Raw genomic sequence first — 19,014 nt, forward strand, 5'->3', positions numbered from 1 at the left:
CCCTGAGACCCTCTCAGACAGTGAGGTTACAGATCAGCCATGTGTGGAGGCCAGTAGAAATGTGTTTCATCCCCCTGAGACCCTCTCAGACAGTGAGGTTACAGATCAGCCATGGTTGAGAGAGACAGAGACACAGAGAGACAGAGAGAGAGAGAGACAGAGAGAGAGAGACAGAGAGAGAGACAGAGAGAGAGAGAGAGAGAGAGTATAGTGGAGGTCTGTGTGTGTCTGCACCTGTATAACTCCTGGAACACTGACAACTGGTCCTTCCATTAAACCAGCTGTGCTTTACAAACTGTCCCTCTGATACACTGAGTAGGCAGCCTTTCCCTTTAACAAACTGGAACTGGTTTATACTGTGTAACACAGTGAGGGGAATAGACAAACACTACAGCTTGGTTGGAGGTAGAAACCAGTGCTGTGTTACCCCCTGCCTTTGACCCTGTGTGATTAAGTCCCTGATACATGCATACCATTACTCAAACTCTATTTCTAGTCCTTCCTCTCTCTCTCTCTCCTCTTTCCTCTCGCTCTCTCTCTCTCCTTTCAGGCCCTCTCTGTGTGTGTTTGTGTTGGCAACAGCCTCTTAAGCGCGGTAGGTAAAATCCCTACATCCAACAAGCCTGCCAAGAAAGCCTCACACACACACACACACGTGCGGGCACGCCAAACACACAAAGAGAGAAGGAGAGCCAAGAAAGCTTCACTCAGCTCAACCTCAGGGGGGAGAAGCTTTAGAAAACCCCAGGTCCTTTCTCCTCCCACACAATAAGATGTGCTGCTGTTACTGTACGTTAGTCGTTATCATGCAGCTCTTACTAATATACTGTGTCTGAAAGGAGGATCACATTTACATATATCTGGTTTACTTTAGGCCAGAGAATGTTCCCACAGGAAAAACAACGTTGATTTACATGAGTCGGCAGCTCTTCCTCAGTTCATGCTACTCTACTGTAATGTTTACATTAGTTAGTTAATTCGTTAGTTTACACTAGAAAGGGCCGATCTTAGAGATGTCCGAACTTGAGGGGTCGTGACCCCACTCTCCCATCTGGGATACATTCTCAGAGACTTTCTGCCTTACCCTTTCTATCTTTCTATTTCCCTCTCTCCTTCTCTCTCATGAGAATGTAGTCTCCTCTCTCTCTCTCTCTCTCTCTCATCCTCCTTCTTTCCCTCTCTCCTTCTCTCTCATGAGAACGCAGTCTCCTCTCGCTCTCTCTCTCTTCCATTCACCCCTTTCTCCCTTTCTCTCATCCTCCTTCTTTCCCTCTCCTTTTACCCATTTTCACTCCCTATTTTTCTTTCCTCTCTACTATTCTCCTCTCCCTCTCTGTCTCCTTCTTCTCCCCCTCTTTCCCCTTCTCTCAGGGTAGTTCGGTCAGTCAGAGGTCTGGTTGTCATTAGCTTCCTGTTACTGACTTAAAGAAAAACAGCCCAGAGAGAGAGAGAGAGCGAGAGAGAGAGGGACGGACAGACGGACGGACGGAGGATGAGAGAGAGGGAGAGAGAGAGAGGATGAGAGCAAAAGAGGGAGGTCAGGGAGAAACAGAGAGAGACAGATGGAGGGAGAGGAAGAGCGAGAGAGAGAGAGAGAGAGAGAGGGAGAGAGAGAGGAAATAGGAGAGAGAGAGCGAGAGGAAGAGCAAGAGAGGAAGCGAGGAGAGAGGAGAGAGCAAGACAGAGAGAGTAGAGTGTTAGAGGGAGAGAGAGACAGAGATGGAGAGAGAGCAAGAGAGAGAGAGATAGCGAGGGTGTTAGAGAGAAAGCTGTGGCTGACTTTGACGCAGGGGGAAATCGGACATCATTGATGTCATTGAAAACTCTCGCTAACTCTCCTCTTGAGCCCTTTCCCAAACCTGTCTTGTAAACATGCCATGAGCATGAGATAATATACGTCATAACCTGTCATAGCCTGTCATAACCTGTCATACCAAGTGCTCCCAGCCGCCCTCCCATCTAAACCTTGAACTCTAACAGCAGTAACTGCAGGAGTTTTATCAACATTCTTTCACAGGTAACATAACACCACAACTTACTTTATGGCTCATTTTATAGAGCATGGCGTTTATAGGATAGTGGGGCGATTCAAAGCTACTTTACTGTTTACCTCAGATGGAGTCGTTACTGTTATGAACTGGGTCCATGTCTTTAATGAGGGTATAAAAGGCTCTAAGTGCTGCTAAATACAAGATAACTACACAACCGTCTAATACAACTAATAAAATGCATCCAGGAAGGAACAGGAGTTCTGCTGCTTTTTACTTTTACTGTAGCCTGGTTCCAGATCTGTTTGTACTGTCTCGCAATGGTCATTGTCATGCCAAACAGCACAAACTGATCTGGGACCAGGCTAGTTTTAGAGAGGCCGTCTACCAACAACTCTCAGAGGACTCCTTGAAAGTGCATCTGCATTCGTAGAGGTGCGTAGGAAACAGAGCCATTGTTTGAGCGAGGTTATAAATGGCTGTGTTTTGGGGCACACGGTAAATACTAATAACCCAACCCACAATGCTTTCTGCTGTTCTGCCTCCTGGGTACAGCAAACCAACTGTGTCAACTTCTGCTCTTGGTTTTGAGTGATATCCAGGAAATAGGTACTTACAGTACAACAGCCATAGGAAGTACATCCCTATGGTACGCTATTACATTGGCTACGGAGCTATTGACTAGGGAATTACACCACTAAAGCCTCTTCTAATTGGCTACGGAGCTATTGACTAGGGAATTACACCACTAAAGCCTCTTCTAATTGGCTACGGAGCTATTGACTAGGGAATTACACCACTAAAGCCTCTTCTAATTGGCTACATAGCTATTGCCTAGGGAACTACACCACTAAAGCCTCTTCTAATTGGCTACGGAGCTATTGCCTCCTAGGGAACTACACCAGTAAAGCCTATTCTAATTGGCTACAGAGCTATTGACTAGGGAATGACACCACTAAAGCCTCGTCTAATTGGCTACGGAGCTATTGCCTAGGGAACTACACCAGTAAAGCCTATTCTAATTGGCTACAACGCTATCTAGTCATGGCCTAATACACCAGTTGGTCTCTCTATCTCCAGTTTAGCCCCAGTCCCTGTGGACTGAGGACAGAATTAGCAGTAATAGGAGAGATATGGTCGTCCATCTGGCAACCAATTCAACCATCACCATCCAAACCACACATGTTGTAGTTGTTTTTCCTCTCTTTAGCTTTTAGTTGGGTTTTTCATTGGAGCTGTCAAACAAAACTGATAATCCCAGACTGCACCCATATTCCCTACATAGTACACTACTATGACATACTAGGACACACTTTATACGCCCAATATAGTGCACTACTTTTGGCACCCTATTCCCCATGTATTGCAATACTAGGACATATTCAAATCTTGACAGTAATGAGGGGTTGTGTACTCTAACGGTGGGAAACAGGCAGGGGTCAGGGTTTGACCTTTAACCTCTAGGTGAAAGATAGAATGCATCTGTTCAACCTGCTCAACTGACAACGGGGAGTAATGGTTCTAGAAGGTCTGGTTTAGAATGGGCTTCTAGTTTGAATGGGTTTTTACAAATGATTGTTTGGTTTATATTGTTCTGATACAGTATGTGTTGTATTGATACAATGGAATTCAGTACTTTCAGGTTTTGGTGGTATCGGGTTAGGGTAAGCCCAGCCTGGATGCAGAACTTTTTCAAACTGCATTCAGCAACAGTAGCGTATTGTGTTCAGGACGGGACAACAACAACAGTTCAGCTAAAGCAAAGACCAACTGGTACCCAGACTAGTGATAAAACGTTTTAGGTAACAAAAATCTATACAAATATGTACATGTTACAAGCTGCTCTGCAGCTTAAAGTAAATCTCTATAAAAACACGTAACACTGAGTTATCAATATATATATCAATACAATCTTGCATTACTTACTCAACAATCTCTATATATTCATTTAATATGGCTCCCATTTTCTTCTTTTTCACTTTTACAGCTTTCCTCGAGGTCACCTTAGCAACAGTTCAACGCAGGGTCCATTCAAGTCTAGTCCCAAAACCACCCGATGAGCAAAAGACATTGAAAAGACGTTGAAAAGCTTAAAAAGTTATGTAATTTCAACCAATTTCTCTCACTGGGACTACACAACACTGCAACACTGCACAACACTGCCCACAATCCTCCCCATTCAAAGTACCTGAGAGGAATACATCGTGAGGCAGAGGAAAATGTGTGTGCAGGTCATTTGTATCATTGGCTGCTTTAGGAGCAACGGAAGTACAAACAAAATCCAACCCAGAGTGTCCATTTGGTGAGCACTGAAAGCACCAAAAAGGAACAATCAAAATCAACCCAGAGTTTCCATTTGGTGAGCACTGAAAGCACCAAAAAAGGAACAATCAAAATCAACCCAGAGTTTCCATTTGGTGAGCACTGAAAGCACCAAAAAAGGAACAATCAAAATCAACCCACAGTTTCCATTTGGTGAGCACTGAAAGCACCAAAAAGGAACAATCAAAATTAACCCAGAGTTTCCATTTGGTGAGAACTGAAGGCACTACAAAGGAACAACTAAAATGTCCATTTGGTGAGCACTGAAGGCACTACAAAGGAACAACTAAAATGTCCATTTGGTGAGCACTGAAGGCACTGCAAACGGACAACCAAAATCCAACCAGATTACATTTGAATTTGGTGAGCACTGAAGGCAATATAGGCACAAGCAAAATCAAAAATCCAACACCGGCGCAAGTTCCCTCTCTCTCTTCTTTCCTCCTTCTTCATCACTGAACTTTAGGCATGATAAAACAACCAAAATCCAACACAGAGTTTCCTCCCCCTCCCCCTCTTCCTCCACTCTGATCACTGGACACTAGGCGCCACCAGGTATCCATTAAAGGTAATATAGACGTCCACGTCATCACTATAGACGGCGTTCTCCCTCTCCCTCTTGTAGAGCCTGACCCAGACCTCGTCGTTCAGCGCCAGGTCCATCATCACACTCTGACTCTGCATGATGGACCTCTCACTGGGCTGGGCGTACAGGATCACCTGCTCCTTATCGTTGTGCATCAGGTGGAGGTAGGTCTCCTTGAAGTTCCACGTGTGGATGTTCACGTTGAAGAAGTAGATACCTGGGACGAAGCAGTAGAATTTACCTTCAGAGAAAGGAGGAGAAAGTAATTAGTTAGTGTTAGAGTCAGGCGTTTTAATGCTGGGCTGGAACAAAAATACTGCAAATAAGGGATGTTGAAGATGCTGATCCTGGGATGAAGCAGTAGAATTTACCTTGAGAGAAGAGAAAGTGTTAGAATCAGGTGTTTTTTATATTATTAGTGCTGGGCTGGAACAAAAGCCTGCACCCTAGAGACACCGGAGTAGTAGTAGACGCACGGACATAGCAGTAGAATTGACCTTTGAACATGTGGGGAAAAGTGTGTGGGGCCTCCTGAGTGGGGCAGTGGTCTAACGCACTGCATCACTGTGCTAAAGGCGTCACTACAGATCCGGGTTTGATACCTGGCTGTGTTGCAGCCGGCCGCGACCGGGAGACCCAGAGTTGTCCGGGTTAGGGGTGGGTTTTGCCGGCCGGGGTGTACTTCTCCCATCGCGCTCTAGCGACTCCTGTGGCGGGCCGCACGCTGACTTCGGTTGCCAGTTGTACAGTGTTTCCTCCGACACATTGGTGCGGCGGGCTTCCGGGTTAAGCGAGCAGAGTGTCAAGAAGCAGTGCGGCTTGTCAGAACCGTGTTTCAGTGGACACATGGCTCTCGACCTTCGCCTCTCCCGAGTCCGTACGGGAGTTGCAGCGATGGGACAAGACTGTAACTACCAAATGGATATCACGAAATTTGAAAGAAAAAGAGGTAAAAAATTAAGTACAAAATAAAATTGTGTGTGTGTGTGTGTGTGTGTGTGTGTGTGTGTAGGTGTGTGTGTAGGTGTGTGTGTGTGTGTGTGTGTGTGTGTGTGTGTAGGTGTGTGTGTGTGTAGGTGTGTGTGTAGGTGTGTGTGTAGGTGTGTGTGTGTGTGTGTGTGTGTGTGTGTGTGTGTGTGTGTGTGTGTAGGTGTGTGTGTGTGTAGGTGTGTGTGTGTGTGTGTGTGTGTGTGTGTGTGTGTGTGTGTGTGTGTGTGTGTGTGTGTGTGTGTGTAGGTGTGTGTGTGTGTGTGTGTGTGTGTGTGTGTGTGTGTCCTTGTGGTTCTTCAATTACCTTTGAACATGTTGAAGTGCTCGTAGAGGTTGACGAACACCGTGTCAAACACCAGGGCCTGGTAGTAGTCTATACTGTGGAGGGATTTACGTCTCCCTACAGAGAAGGAGGAGTGCTGTGTCTTACAGGCATCTCCCGGGGCGCCCGCCTGGCCCTTAGTCCCCTGAGGACCCATGGGACCCCGGTAACCTTGCGGACCTACTTTACCATTTTTCCCTGGCATCCCTTTATCTCCTCTGTCACCTTTATCACCTGGGGAGGGAAAGAGAAAGAACATATGTAGTCTAGATCTATCTGAGATAGCATGAGCAAGGAAATACCTCTCTTCTGGTGTGTGTGTGTGTGTGCTCCCTTATCCGAGGGCTTGGTGGATTTTCCACACCCATTGACCATATATGGACATCTCTGATGCTTTAACCACATGATCTAAACACATGAACACATGAACCCTCTTGTCCAGGTCCTGTTTAAATGATCATCCCCTAGATACAGTCGCCTCTTAGCACTCATCCGAGGTCAGTATTCTTCCTGATGTCTAGATAGTGATGGTCAGGGTTAGGATAGTGTAAACTGATCCTAGATCTGTAGATAAGCCTTCAAGCCATGATTACTATCAGTAGGACAAGAAGTTGAAAAGCATCTGGACATTGTGCTTCATGATAACCAATACCACTTTTAGAGAGTCATTTCTCCATATATTTAGACTTAGTTAGCGACTCCACATACAGTTGCAAGAGAAAGTATGTGAACCCTTTGGAAGGACCTGGATTCTACATAAATTGGTCAAGAAATGTGATCTGATCTTCCTCTAAGTCACAACAATAGACAGTGTGCTGAAACGAATAATACACAAATTATAGTGTTTGTCTTGTCGATATTGAATACATCATTTAAACATTCACAGTGTAGGTTGGGAAAAGTATGTGAAACCCTAAGCTAATGAGTTATCCAAAAACTAATTGGAGTCAGGACTCTGATAACCTGGAGTCCAATCAATGAGATGAGATTGGAGATGTTGGTTAGAGCTGCCCTGCAATATAAAAAACACTCACAAAATGTGAGTTTACTATTCCCATGAAGCACTGCCTGATATGAACCATGCCTCGAACAAAAGAGATCTCAGAAGACCTAAGATAAAGAATTGCTGACTTGCCTAAAGCTGGAAAGGGTTACAAAAGTATCTCTAAAAGCCTCGATGTTCACCAGTCCACGGTAAGGCAAATGATCTATTAATGGAGAAAGTTCAGCACTCCCTAGGAGTGGCCGTCCTGCAGGTTATGAAGTATCCTAGAGTGTCAGCTAAAGACTTACAGAAATCTCTGGAACATGCTAACATCTCTGTTGACGAGTTTACGATATATAAAACACTAAACAAGAATGGTGTTCATGGGAGGGCATCACGGAAGAAGCCACTGCTGTCCGAAAAAAATTCTGAAGCTTGCAAAAGTGCACCTGGATGTTCCACAGTGCTACTGGCAAAATATTCTGTTTACAGATGAAACTACAGTTGAGTTGTTTGGAAGGAACACACAACACTATGTGTGGAGAAAAAAGGCACAGCACACCAAAATCCCAACTGTAAAGTATGGTGGAGGGAGCATCATGGTTTGGGGCTGCTTTACTGGCTCAGGGTCTGGACAGCTTGCTATCATCGACGGAAAAAGGAATTCCCATCAAGACATTTTGCAGGAGAATGTAAGGCTATCTGTCCGCCAATTGAAGCTCAACAGAAGTTGGGTGATGCAACAGGACAACGACCCACAGAAGTGGCTTCAACAGAAGAAAATACTCCTGGAATGGCCCAGTAAGAGTCCTGACCTCAACCCGATTGAGATGCTGTAGCATGACCTCATGAGCAGTTCACACCAGACAGCCCAAGAATATTGCTCAACTGAAACAGTTTTGTAAAGAGGAATGGTCCAAAATTCCTCCTGACCGTTGTGCAGGTTTGATCCACAACTACAGAAAACATTAGGTTGAGGTTATTGCTGCCAGGAGTGTCAACCAGTTATTAAATCCAAGGATTCACATACTTTTCCACCCTGCACTGTGAATGTTTACACAGTGTGTTCAGTAAAGACATGAACATGTATAATTGTTTCGGTGTTATTAGTTTAAGCAGACTATATTTGTCTATTGTCGTGACTTAGATGAAGATCAGATAAAATTTGATGATCAATTTATGCAGAAACCCAGGTAATTCCAAAGGGTTCACATATTTTTTCTTGCTACTGTATATATATATATATATATATATATATATATATATATATATATATATATATATATACAGTAGCAAGAAAAAATATGTGAACCCATATGTTTTCTTTATATAGTTAGTCTCTATATATATTGTCTTTATATAGTTCGTCTCTATATATATACATATTTTTTCTTTATATAGTTTGTCTCTATATATATATATTGTCTTTATAAAGTTAGTCTCTATATATAGTCTTTATATAGTAAGTCTCTATATATTGTCTTTATATAGTTAGTCTCTACATATAGTCTTTATATAGTAAGTCTCTATATAGTGTCTTTATATAGTTAGTCTCTATATATAGTCTTTATATAGTAAGTCTCTATATATTGTCTTTATATAGTTAGTCTCTATATATAGTAAGTCTCTATATATTGTCTTTATATAGTTAGTCTCTATATATAGTCTTTATATAGTAAGTCTCTATATATTGTCTTTATATAGTTAGTCTCTATATATATAGTCCTTATATAGTTAGTCTCTATATATACAGTTAGACTCTATATATAGTCTTTATATAGTTAGTCTCTCTATATATAGTCTTTATATAGTTAGTCTCTCTATATATAGTCTTTATATAGTTAGTCTCTATATATATTGTCTTTATATAGTTAGTCTCTATTTATATTGTCTTTATATAGTTAGTCTCTATATATACAGTTAGACTCTATATATAGTCTTTATATAGTTAGTCTCTCTATATATAGTCTTTATATAGTTAGTCTCTCTATATATAGTCTTTATATAGTTACTCTCTATATATATAGTATTTATATAGTTAGTCTCTATATATATAGTTTTTATATAGTTAGTCTCTATATATAGTCTTTATATAGTTAGTCTCTATATATAGTCTTTATATAGTTAGTCTCTATATATAGTCTTTATATAGTTAGTCTCTCTATATATAGTCTTCATATAGTTAGTCTCTATATATTCAGTTAGTTTCTATATATAGTCTTTATATAGTTAGTCTCTATATATATAGTCTTTATATAGTTAGTCTCTATATATATATATAGTCTTTATATAGTTAGTCTCTATATATATATAGTCTTTATATAGTTAGTCTCTATATATAGTCTTTATATTGTTAGTCTCTATATATATAGTCTTTATATAGTTAGTCTCTATATATACAGTTAGTCTCTCTATATATAGTCTTTATATAGGCAGTCTCTATATATATAGTCTTTATATAGTTAGTCTCTTTATATATAGTCTTTATATAGTTAGTCTCTATATATATAGTCTTTATATAGTTAGTCTCTATATATATATTCTTTATATAGTTAGTCTCTCTATATATAGTATTTATATAGTTAGTCTCTCTATATATAGTATTTATATAGGCAGTCTCTATATATATAGTCTTTATATAGTTAGTCTCTCTATATATAGTCTTTAAATAGGCAGTCTCTATATATATAGTCTTTATATAGTTAGTCTCTTTATATATAGTCTTTATATAGTTAGTCTCTATATATAGTCTTTATATTGTTAGTCTCTATATATATAGTCTTTATATAGTTAGTCTCTATATATACAGTTAGTCTCTCTATATATAGTCTTTATATAGGCAGTCTCTATATATATAGTATTTATATAGTTAGTCTCTTTATATATAGTCTTTATATAGTTAGTCTCTATATATATAGTCTTTATATAGTTAGTCTCTATATATATAGTCTTTATATAGTTAGTCTCTCTATATATAGTATTTATATAGTTAGTCTCTATATATACAGTTAGTCTCTCTATATATAGTCTTTATATAGGCAGTCTCTATATATATAGTCTTTATATAGTTAGTCTCTTTATATATAGTCTTTATATAGTTAGTCTCTATATATATAGTCTTTATATAGTTAGTCTCTATATATATATTCTTTATATAGTTAGTCTCTCTATATATAGTATTTATATAGTTAGTCTCTCTATATATAGTATTTATATAGGCAGTCTCTATATATATAGTCTTTATATAGTTAGTCTCTCTATATATAGTCTTTAAATAGGCAGTCTCTATATATATAGTCTTTATATAGTTAGTCTCTTTATATATAGTCTTTATATAGTTAGTCTCTATATATAGTCTTTATATTGTTAGTCTCTATATATATAGTCTTTATATAGTTAGTCTCTATATATACAGTTAGTCTCTCTATATATAGTCTTTATATAGGCAGTCTCTATATATATAGTCTTTATATAGTTAGTCTCTTTATATATAGTCTTTATATAGTTAGTCTCTATATATATAGTCTTTATATAGTTAGTCTCTATATATAGTCTTTATATAGTTAGTCTCTCTATATATAGTATTTATATAGTTAGTCTCTCTATATATAGTATTTATATAGGCAGTCTCTATATATATATAGTCTTTATATAGTTAGTCTCTCTATATATAGTCTTTAAATAGGCAGTCTCTATATATATAGTCTTTATATAGTTAGTCTCTTTATATATAGTCTTTATATAGTTAGTCTCTATATATAGTCTTTATATAGTTAGTCTCTATATATATATATAGTCTTTATATAGTTAGTCTCTATATATATATATAGTCTTTATATAGTTAGTCTCTATATATATATATATAGTCTTTATATAGTTAGTCTCTTTATATATAGTCTTTATATAGTTAGTCTCTATATATATAGTCTTTATATAGTTAGTCTCTATATATATAGTCTTTATATAGTTAGTCTCTTTATATATAGTCTTTATATAGTTAGTCTCTATATATATAGTCTTTATATAGTTAGTCTCTTTATATATAGTCTTTATATAGTTAGTCTCTTTATATATAGTCTTTATATAGTTAGTCTCTATATATATAGTCTTTATATAGTTAGTCTAGCATCACCACCCTGGATGGTTCCGACCTAGAATATGTGGACATCTATAAGTACCTAGGTATCTGGCTAGACTGCAAACTCTCCTTCCAGACTCATATCAAACATCTCCAATCGAAAATCAAATCAAGAGTCGGCTTTCTATTCCGTAACAAAGCCTCCTTCACTCACGCCGCCAAGCTTACCCTAGTAAAACTGACTATCCTACCGATCCTCGACTTCGGCGATGTCATCTACAAAATGGCTTCCAACACTCTACTCAGCAAACTGGATGCAGTCTATCACAGTGCCATCCGTTTTGTCACTAAAGCACCTTATACCACCCACCACTGCGACTTGTATGCTCTAGTCGGCTGGCCCTCGCTACATATTTGTCGCCAGACCCACTGGCTCCAGGTCATCTACAAGTCCATACTAGGTAAAGCTCCGCCTTATCTCAGCTCACTGGTCACGATGGCAACACCCATCCGTAGCACGCGCTCCAGCAGGTGTATCTCACTGATCATCCCTAAAGCCAACACCTCATTTGGCCGCCTTTCGTTCCAGTACTCTGCTGCCTGTGACTGGAACGAATTGCAAAAATCGCTGAAGTTGGAGACTTTTATCTCCCTCACCAACTTCAAACATCAGCTATCTGAGCAGCTAACCGATCGCTGCAGCTGTACATAGTCTATTGGTAAATAGCCCACCCATTTTCACCTACCTCATCCCCATACTGTTTTTATTTATTTATTTTTCTGCTCTTTTGCACACCAATATCTCTACCTGTACATGACCATCTGATCATTTATCACTCCAGTGTTAATCTGCAAAATTGTAATTATTCGCCTACCTCATGCCTTTTGCACACATTGTATATAGACTCCCCCCTTTGTTTTTCTACTGTGTTATTGACTTGTTAATTGTTTACTCCATGTGTAACTCTGTGTTGTCTGTTCACACTGCTATGCTTTATCTTGGCCAGGTCGCAGTTGTAAATGAGAACTTGTTCTCAACTAGCCTACCTGGTTAAATAAAGGTGAAATAAAATAAAAATAAATAAAAAGTCTCTATATATATAGTCTTTATATAGTTAGTCTCTCTATATATATATAGTCTTTATATAGTTAGTCTCTTTATATATAGTCTTTATATAGTTAGTCTCTATATATATATATAGTCTTTATATAGTTAGTCACTATATATATATATATTCTTTATATAGTTAGTCTCTTTATATATAGTCTTTATATAGTTAGTCTCTCTATATATACATAGTCTTTATATGGTTAGTCTCTATATATATAGTCTTTATATAGTTAGTCTCTATATATATAGTCTTTATATAGTTAGTCTCTTTATATATAGTCTTTATATAGTTAGTCTCTATATATATATATAGTCTTTATATAGTTAGTCACTATATATATATATATTCTTTATATAGTTAGTCTCTTTATATATAGTCTTTATATAGTTAGTCTCTCTATATATATATATAGTCTTTATATAGTTAGTCTCTATATATATATATAGTCTTTATATAGTTAGTCTCTTTATATATAGTCTTTATATAGTTAGTCTCTATATATATATAGTCTTTATATAGTTAGTCTCTATATATATATATAGTCTTTATATAGTTAGTCTCTATATATATATAGTCTTTATATAGTTAGTCTCTATATATATATATAGTCTTTATATAGTTAGTCTCTATATATATACATATATAGTCTTTATATAGTTAGTCTCTATATATATATAGTCTTTATATAGTTAGTCTCTATATATATAGTCTTTATATAGTTAGTCTCTATATATATATATAGTCTTTATATAGTTAGTCTCTTTATATATAGTCTTTATATAGTTAGTCTCTATATATATATATATAGTCTTTATATAGTTAGTCTCTCTATATATATATATATATAGTCTTTATATAGTTAGTCTCTATATATATATATATAGTCTTTATATAGTTAGTCTCTATATATATATATAGTCTTTATATAGTTAGCTAGTGCCTCTTTTCTAACCAAACTGGGTTGTTGCAGTGTATTAATATCAAGCCTCTCACACATCACTGCTTGATTATATGAGGGTGTGTGGGTGTGTATTTATCTGTGTGTGTGTGTTTTCAGCCACATCATCAGGTTCAGTGCCAGGTGAATACTGCCTTCTGGGAGCCTCCCTCGCTCCCTCCCTTCCACCGTCCCTCCCTCCCTCCCTCCCTCCCTCCCACCGTCCCTCCCACTGTCCCTCCCTCCCACCGTCCCTCCCTCCCTCCCACCGTCCCTCCCTCACTCACTCTAAACAATGATTTCAGAATGTGTGTATGTCCATGTGTGTGCCACGCTTCTAAGTGAGAGAAACGTGTTGTTTTTGGGATAGGGTCAGGGGTCAGCTAAACCTGACATGGAATCTCTATCACAGAACACAGATTAAACCATAACCACACACACACCAGATGAAACAATACATGACATGTCTCCTGGACTATTTTAGAGGAATAAGGCTTAGAAATGTAACACAAGGTCTTTATCTCTTTGGAGAGTGTGTCTGTGTGTGTGTTTGTGTGTGTCTGTGGTGTGTGTGTGTTCGGTTTGATTCCCTGTGTCTTCTTTGTGTGTTCTTTTGTTCTTTAAGAACTCTGGCCTGGCTGATTACTGATCCTGCCAAGTGTCTTCTTTTCAATAAGCTGTTACATCCTTATAAAGGCTAGTTTTGGAGGACTGGCCTGGGAAACGTCGCTCTAAGGCAGTCAAGATATCTTATCTTGTCTGTCGGGATGTTTCTTTGTACTGTACCTTTGAGGTTGGTCATCTAAGATACTGATAATGTACTGGTGTGTGTGTGTGTGTGTTGTCCCTTACCTTTGAGTATGGTCATGTTGATGTAGGTGTGGACCTCTGGCGTGGCGGCGGCGTGGTGGGCAGGGTGTGCAGCAGAGGATTCTGGGGGCTGCAGGGGATCGCAGCATCGTCTGCATAGTCTTGGGGGAGGTTTGGAGGGGGAGGGGATGGACGAGGCCAGGGGGAGGAGCAATAAGACGGACAGACACACCCCCAACATGATGACCACACCTGAGGGAGAGAGAGATAGGGAGAGCGAGAGGGGGAGAGGTAGAGAGAGAAAGGGAGGGAGGGAAATAGGGCGGGAGGGAAAGAGAGAGAGAGAGAGAGATGTGGGGAGAGAGAAGGTAAGGTAATGAGTGAGACCAGGGACAGCTGGATGTGTTGGTATTGGCTCATGTACGGGCCATGATCACTTCTCTTTAGTGTGTGTGTGTGTGTGTGTGTGTGTGTGTGTGTGTGTGTGTGTGTGTGTGTCACTTAACCTACCTGCTCATTTTCACACCTGCTGTATTAAACATGAAGACATTACCGCCGTATTACCACATCCACTCTGTACATGTAAACATTACCAAACAACCATATGAAAACATGAACATTGACTGCCAGCCATGTCCACATGAGCTCACGGTTGGACACACACTTCCAGTGTCTCTACAAGACATCTGTTAGTGGGACCGTTCACCAAGCCCAGTATACATCACTCTCTCTCTCTCTCTCTATCTCTCTAATTTGATTCTGGCATCAGGCCTGGGTTGACACACTAGAGGTCCTAGACAGCCAATCACTTTGTGTGTTACATCATTGGTCAGGGAGGTAGAGTGAGGAGAGAGAGGGAGCAGGGTTGGTAGAAAGAGAAGGGGGAAGGGAGAGAGTGAGAGAGTCAGAGAGAGAGAAAGAGACAAGAGACAAAGATCGGGGGGAGAAGAGAAAGAGCTTTGCAATCTAGGGAGACTTTTCACATCACAGTAAATGCTGTTCAAGACTATTCCATCAGTCCAGTGATGGAACTGGGCTATAGTTCCTTCTAGGTCCTAAACTATGGAACTGGGTTATAGTTCCTTCTAGGTCCTAAACTATGGAACTGGGTTATAGTTCCTTCTAGGTCCTAAACTATGGAACTGGGTTATAGTTCCTTCTAGGTCCTAAACTATGGAACTGGGTTATAGTTCCTTCTAGGTCCTAAACTATGGAACTGGGTTATAGTTCCTTCTAGGTCCTAAACTATGGAACTGGGCTATAGTTCCTTCTAGGTCCTAAACTATGGAACTGGGTTATAGTTCCTTCTAGGTCCTAAACTATGGAACTGGGCTATAGTTCCTTCTAGGTCCTAAACTATGGAACTGGGCTATAGTTCCTTCTAGGTCCTAAACTATGGAACTGGGCTATAGTTCCTTCTAGGTCCTAAACTATGGAACTGGGCTATAGTTCCTTCTAGGTCCTAAACTATGGAACTGGGCTATTGTTCCTTCTAGGTCCTAAACTATGGAACTGGGTTATAGTTCCTTCTAGGTCCTAAACTATGGAACTGGGCTATAGTTCCTTCTAGGTCCTAAACTATGGAACTGGGCTATAGTTCCTTCTAGGTCCTAAACTATGGAACTGGGCTATAGTTCCTTCTAGGTCCTAAACTATGGAACTGGGTTATAGTTCCTTCTAGGTCCTAAACTATGGAACTGGGCTATAGTTCCTTCTAGGTCCTAAACTATGGAATTGGGCTATAGTTCCTTCTAGGTCCTAAACTATGGAACTGGGCTATAGTTCCTTCTAGGTCCTAAACTATGGAACTGGGCTATAGTTCCTTCTAGGTCCTAAACTATGGAACTGGGTTATAGTTCCTTCTAGGTCCTAAACTATGGAACTGGGTTATAGTTCCTTCTAGGTCCTAAACTATGGAACTGGGTTATAGTTCCTTCTAGGTCCTAAACTATGGAACTGGGTTATAGTTCCTTCTAGGTCCTAAACTATGGAACTGGGCTATAGTTCCTTCTAGGTCCTAAACTATGGAACTGGGTTATAGTTCCTTCTAGGTCCTAAACTATGGAACTGGGCTATAGTTCCTTCTAGGTCCTAAACTATGGAACTGGGCTATAGTTCCTTCTAGGTCCTAAACTATGGAACTGGGCTATAGTTCCTTCTAGGTCCTAAACTATGGAACTGGGCTATAGTTCCTTCTAGGTCCTAAACTATGGAACTGGGCTATTGTTCCTTCTAGGTCCTAAACTATGGAACTGGGTTATAGTTCCTTCTAGGTCCTAAACTATGGAACTGGGCTATAGTTCCTTCTAGGTCCTAAACTATGGAACTGGGCTATAGTTCCTTCTAGGTCCTAAACTATGGAACTGGGCTATAGTTCCTTCTAGGTCCTAAACTATGGAACTGGGTTATAGTTCCTTCTAGGTCCTAAACTATGGAACTGGGCTATAGTTCCTTCTAGGTCCTAAACTATGGAATTGGGCTATAGTTCCTTCTAGGTCCTAAACTATGGAACTGGGCTATAGTTCCTTCTAGGTCCTAAACTATGGAACTGGGCTATAGTTCCTTCTAGGTCCTAAACTATGGAACTGGGTTATAGTTCCTTCTAGGTCCTAAACTATGGAACTGGGTTATAGTTCCTTCTAGGTCCTAAACTATGGAACTGGGTTATAGTTCCTTCTAGGTCCTAAACTATGGAACTGGGCTATAGTTCCTTCTAGGTCCTAAACTATGGAACTGGGCTATAGTTCCTTCTAGGTCCTAAACTATGGAACTGGGCTATAGTTCCTTCTAGGTCCTAAACTATGGAACTGGGCTATTGTTCCTTCTAGGTCCTAAACTATGGAACTGGGTTATAGTTCCTTCTAGGTCCTAAACTATGGAACTGGGCTATAGTTCCTTCTAGGTCCTAAACTATGGAACTGGGCTATAGTTCCTTCTAGGTCCTAAACTATGGAACTGGGCTATAGTTCCTTCTAGGTCCTAAACTATGGAACTGGGTTATAGTTCCTTCTAGGTCCTAAACTATGGAACTGGGCTATAGTTCCTTCTAGGTCCTAAACTATGGAATTGGGCTATAGTTCCTTCTAGGTCCTAAACTATGGAACTGGGCTATAGTTCCTTCTAGGTCCTAAACTATGGAACTGGGCTATAGTTCCTTCTAGGTCCTAAACTATGGAACTGGGTTATAGTTCCTTCTAGGTCCTAAACTATGGAACTGGGTTATAGTTCCTTCTAGGTCCTAAACTATGGAACTGGGTTATAGTTCCTTCTAGGTCCTAAACTATGGAACTGGGCTATAGTTCCTTCTAGGTCCTAAACTATGGAACTGGGCTATAGTTCCTTCTAGGTCCTAAACTATGGAACTGTGTATTTAGTCACATTTGACTGGGTCAAAACATATTTCCCAAGGTTTCAGCTGGATCATGTTACAAAAAGGTTCCTTCTAGACGAGACGCAGCTTTCCATAACCCTAAATACTTGAGTCTTTGTGCATTTAACTTCTAATCTGATCAAATAAAAAGGTTCACAAGCATTTTTCCAGTACCAGTGATTTCCTTGGCTTTAACTAAAGCAGGTTAAATTTCTTTAATTCCCTGAGTTGCAGCAGTAATCGAGACTGAAGCTTATAGGAGAAAGTATTGGCCATGTAAGAGAGTTATGGGTTCTAATAGAAAACTCCGCCCACATTAGAGTTGTCCGTATCTGGCCAAGATGCAAAGTCAGAAGCCTTGCTTAGCTCTACAATTTATCTTCTTAAAATCTGATTTGAAACCTAACCCAAACCTTAACCACACTGCTAACCTGCTCCCATACCTTTTTATGACAATCAAGACTTTGCAGCTTGGCCATCTAGTGAGAGGCAGGCTAAGTTTTCTCACTTCCCTGGTGTCTGAATGATCTGATCACATCAGGAGGTATCAGTTAGACATGAACACTAAGTAGCATCACAAACCGTTACCTGAATAAACCTGGTACTTCCTGCTTGAGGAGAGGAGAGGTGAGAAACCCACTTGGATTTCACTACTGACATTTACGACCAGTTTGAGTCCACAGTATTTAGAGAAGGGTTTGGCTCGGGGGTTAAGAGAGACACATGTTGAGAGTTTAGAGTTGGACAACACTGTAAAGGATGGATTGGAGGAAGGGAGCGAGAGAGAGAGGGAGAGAATGGATGAGTGTTTCTGTGTGTAGGGGAGTATGTGTGCATGCAAGCATGTGCATTCACTGTATGTGTGTGCGTGCCTGTGTGCCAGCACTGTGTGTGCGTGCGCGCGTCTGTGTGCCAGCACTGTGTGTGCGTGTGTGTGTGTGTGTGTGTGTGTGTGTGTGTATGTGTGTGTGTGTGTGTGTGTGTGTGTGTGTGTGTGTGTGTGTGTGTGTGTGTGTGTGAATCAGAGCGACAGAGCGATAGGGCCAAAGAGGAAATCCCTGGTGTTTTACACAACTCCTGGAATGTTAACATTCTTTAAAAAGACGGATCAATGGTGAGAATGATGGATGGATGAAAGGATGACGAGAAAGAAGGGAGGAAGCTTTAGTTTCCCTCTGTGGGAAGTTATGAGAGAACCTACGTTTTACAGTCTGATCATTCCCTGCTGGGCACGACGGCGTGCCAATATTGATAAACAGTAACACTAGTACCAAAATAACAGTTACTGTTTATCAATATTGGCACGCCATCTTCTTCACAATTTTATTTTACAGTATTAGAAACAGAGAGAGAAAATGAGTCCAGGTGATTGAGACTGTCAGTCATTGAAGAACCCCCAATAGTTCAAGATCTCATTATCCACCACACATTTTTTTTAAAACTGTTTTTGCAAACAGTGGCGGGGCCCCTGCTTTGTTGTTGTTGGAATCGCAAATTGCCCTTTTAAATGTCTT

At 39.8% G+C, this 19,014-nt stretch overlaps 1 protein-coding gene across 1 annotated transcript in view; it reads right to left on the reverse strand.

Moving 5' to 3' along the window:
- Nucleotides 1-1,638: 1,638 nt before the first annotated feature.
- The window catches only part of LOC118938197 (complement C1q tumor necrosis factor-related protein 1-like), a 19,303-nt gene continuing 1,927 nt past the window's right edge, over nucleotides 1,639-19,014 (reverse strand). The window contains exons 2-4 of the mRNA XM_036940173.1: nucleotides 14,173-14,382; nucleotides 6,191-6,442; nucleotides 1,639-5,137 (exon numbers count right to left, since the gene is read on the reverse strand). Of these exons, the coding sequence (XP_036796068.1) occupies nucleotides 4,842-5,137; nucleotides 6,191-6,442; nucleotides 14,173-14,371 (747 nt within the window). The 5' untranslated portion in view covers nucleotides 14,372-14,382 and the 3' untranslated portion in view covers nucleotides 1,639-4,841. The remainder of the gene's footprint in view (nucleotides 5,138-6,190; nucleotides 6,443-14,172; nucleotides 14,383-19,014) is intronic.

This window comes from Oncorhynchus mykiss, chromosome 13, assembly GCF_013265735.2.
Source record: "Oncorhynchus mykiss isolate Arlee chromosome 13, USDA_OmykA_1.1, whole genome shotgun sequence".
Lineage (NCBI taxonomy): Eukaryota > Metazoa > Chordata > Actinopteri > Salmoniformes > Salmonidae > Oncorhynchus > Oncorhynchus mykiss.